This window comes from Protopterus annectens, chromosome 1.part1 (assembly GCF_019279795.1).
Source record: "Protopterus annectens isolate FY-2018-M chromosome 1.part1, PAN1.0, whole genome shotgun sequence".
NCBI classification, from domain to species: Eukaryota; Metazoa; Chordata; order Ceratodontiformes; family Protopteridae; genus Protopterus; species Protopterus annectens.
The window spans coordinates 854075163-854076065 of record NC_056726.1 but is presented as its reverse complement, the minus strand read 5'-3'; the positions used below and the strand labels follow the sequence as shown (position 1 = coordinate 854076065).

General features: G+C 36.2%; 1 protein-coding gene across 1 annotated transcript in view; it reads right to left on the bottom strand.

Moving 5' to 3' along the window:
* Nucleotides 1–484, bottom strand: part of LOC122815161 (normal mucosa of esophagus-specific gene 1 protein-like) — a 280372-nt gene extending 279888 nt beyond the window's left edge. Inside the window, exons 1-2 of the mRNA XM_044087418.1 lie at nt 348–484; nt 1–42 (exon numbers count right to left, since the gene is read on the bottom strand). The exon at nt 1–42 is cut by the window's left edge and continues 35 nt beyond it. Of these exons, the coding sequence (XP_043943353.1) occupies nt 1–42; nt 348–474 (169 nt within the window). The 5' untranslated portion in view covers nt 475–484. The remainder of the gene's footprint in view (nt 43–347) is intronic.
* Nucleotides 485–903: the final 419 nt, after the last annotated feature.

Genomic DNA, 903 nt, shown 5'->3' with positions numbered 1-903 from the left:
CCATTTTGCAAATGTGACCCTTCTGTTTATCCTGAATATAGCCTAAATGATAAGAAGAAACACAAACCAGTCTGGTCAAATAACTTCCTTATACACAACTGCACTGTGACTTAATGACAGAACAACAGATGAAAGCCAATAGTAATTGATAGATCTTAAAGCCAGCAGGTGTTTTGTTTTGAACATTATTTCATTCTACTGAGAAGGCTGAAACATAGTAACTAGAAAAGAATATAAATTACATGCATAAAACAATGCCTATATATTCAGTTAACAGATTAAAAAAACATACACATTACTTTTGCTAAGAATGTAACTGATAGCAGTAACTTCAGATGCTGTACTACCTGCTGCTGGTTTGCTGATGAATGTTTGTGTGTGTGTGTACCTCCTCCTGCTCAAAGACACTGCATATCTTTTGAATGTATGCTTTGCAGTGCTCCCAGAAGGCCACTTAAGAAAGGAGTATAGCATAGCTATTTTTATGAGCTCGTGTGCCTGATCACGTACACAAAGGCAGCATAAATCACATGACTTCCTCTTTTTTTTTCCTTTAAACAGAGGTATTCCATGTTACTTGGTCACAGGATAATGCTCTTCCATTTATGTTTCACAGTGATGCGATAGTTTTAATAATACTGACACAGGCCATAACGCTGAGTTCATATATACATCACTGAGATTAGTGGACATTTCTTATTGGACTAGGCATGTAGCATCTCTGCTGATGCCAGTTTAAAAGACTTAGAGCATCAATATGTCTGTCATAAAAGTACAAAGTCTTATTTTATTGGATTGTAAGAATGAGGAAGATGGGTTTCTGCAAAAATGATGACCTGCTAACCAGTTAAATCCATTGCTTGCCAAGAGGAGCAATGAATTGCATTAGTTTTTCATTTCACC